Source organism: Protomyctophum bolini (assembly GCF_963924005.1).
Source record: "Protomyctophum bolini genome assembly, chromosome: 8".
NCBI lineage: Eukaryota > Metazoa > Chordata > Actinopteri > Myctophiformes > Myctophidae > Protomyctophum > Protomyctophum bolini.
Window position 1 is genome coordinate 25,321,470 of NC_137869.1, and position 1,138 is coordinate 25,322,607.

Here is a 1,138-nt window from a genome sequence, read left to right on the forward strand (position 1 = left end):
GAGAGTGGACTCTGTGCCGTGCAAAAGAAGAAAAAAAGTCTCAAAAAGCAAAGACGCCCGCGTGCCTAGGAGTCTAGGACGCCGCATGGTGGCAAGAAGGGGTGGCATTTTTTTTCTTTTTCTTTTGAGTTTGCAACTTTTCACAGTCTCTCTCGTCTCTACATTCTACTGTCCGATGGGAGGTTCTGAGCAGCGCTGCGATATGATTGGCTCCTCACTCTCTCTCTCTCTCTCTCTCTCTCTCACACCATGTTGTGGTGGTTGTTCCTGTCGATGATGTCAGCGGAGGGGAGGAGCTCCTTCTTGATGGGGGAGGGAGGGGGCGTGGCCTGCTTCGTCCTGGCCTTGAACAGGTCCGACACGTAGAAGACCTGAGAGAGAGAGAGGAGAAGGACACGTTTAGCATGCATGGAGGGCAGTGGTTTTCAACCAGCGGTCCTTGAGGGGTTTCCAGGTGGTCCCCAGCTAAATGATGGAGACCAAATGGACCTCTATTAGATCTTTAACTCTTGAGTGTAAAATGAAACCAAATGGACCTGTACGGGTCCATTTGGTTTCATTTATACGCTCCCAAGAGTTACATTATTGTTAAACATCTGCATTAGTTAACTTACACAAAGTCTACACAATTAGAGCCTATAAATGTAGTCGAGTCAAAATACTATAATTATCTTTGAAATGTAACAAAAAAAAATCTTTATAATAAAAATGTATATCCAGTAGGTCACTCAAGTAAAGTAAAGTATAGTTCTTATAGTTACTGTCCACCACTGAACATGTTCTCTGTCTCCAATGTCACCATCATCACCATCATCATCACCACAAAGTGGAAAATGCTATTCCCATTCTTTGTGTCAGTCCCCCCCACCCCACACACCACCCCCCAAACCCCCCCACCCCCTATAAGAATAATGATCTCAGTCTGTCTGGCAGTGGTGGGGTAGGGTGGGGTGTTCAAATACGAGGAACCTCTTCCTGGTGACATCATAGTTCAAACAGGAAGCATGCTGTGGCGATGAACGGGAAGTTGGCAGCATGGAAACTGACTGTCCCTCTCAGAAACATGGAATTATTATTACCGTTTCCACTTTACAGGGTCCCTCTTTGAGTTTGACACTGAGCGCTGATAGAACAGTGG

At 46.0% G+C, this 1,138-nt stretch overlaps 1 protein-coding gene across 2 annotated transcripts in view; it reads right to left on the reverse strand.

Moving 5' to 3' along the window:
* Window positions 1–206: 206 nt before the first annotated feature.
* The window catches only part of plpp3 (phospholipid phosphatase 3), a 51,238-nt gene continuing 50,306 nt past the window's right edge, over window positions 207–1,138 (reverse strand). For both annotated transcript variants that reach the window (XM_080770335.1, XM_080770336.1), the window contains exon 7: window positions 207–371. In XM_080770335.1, coding sequence (XP_080626461.1) covers window positions 243–371 — 129 coding nt within the window. In that variant the 3' untranslated portion in view covers window positions 207–242. The remainder of the gene's footprint in view (window positions 372–1,138) is intronic.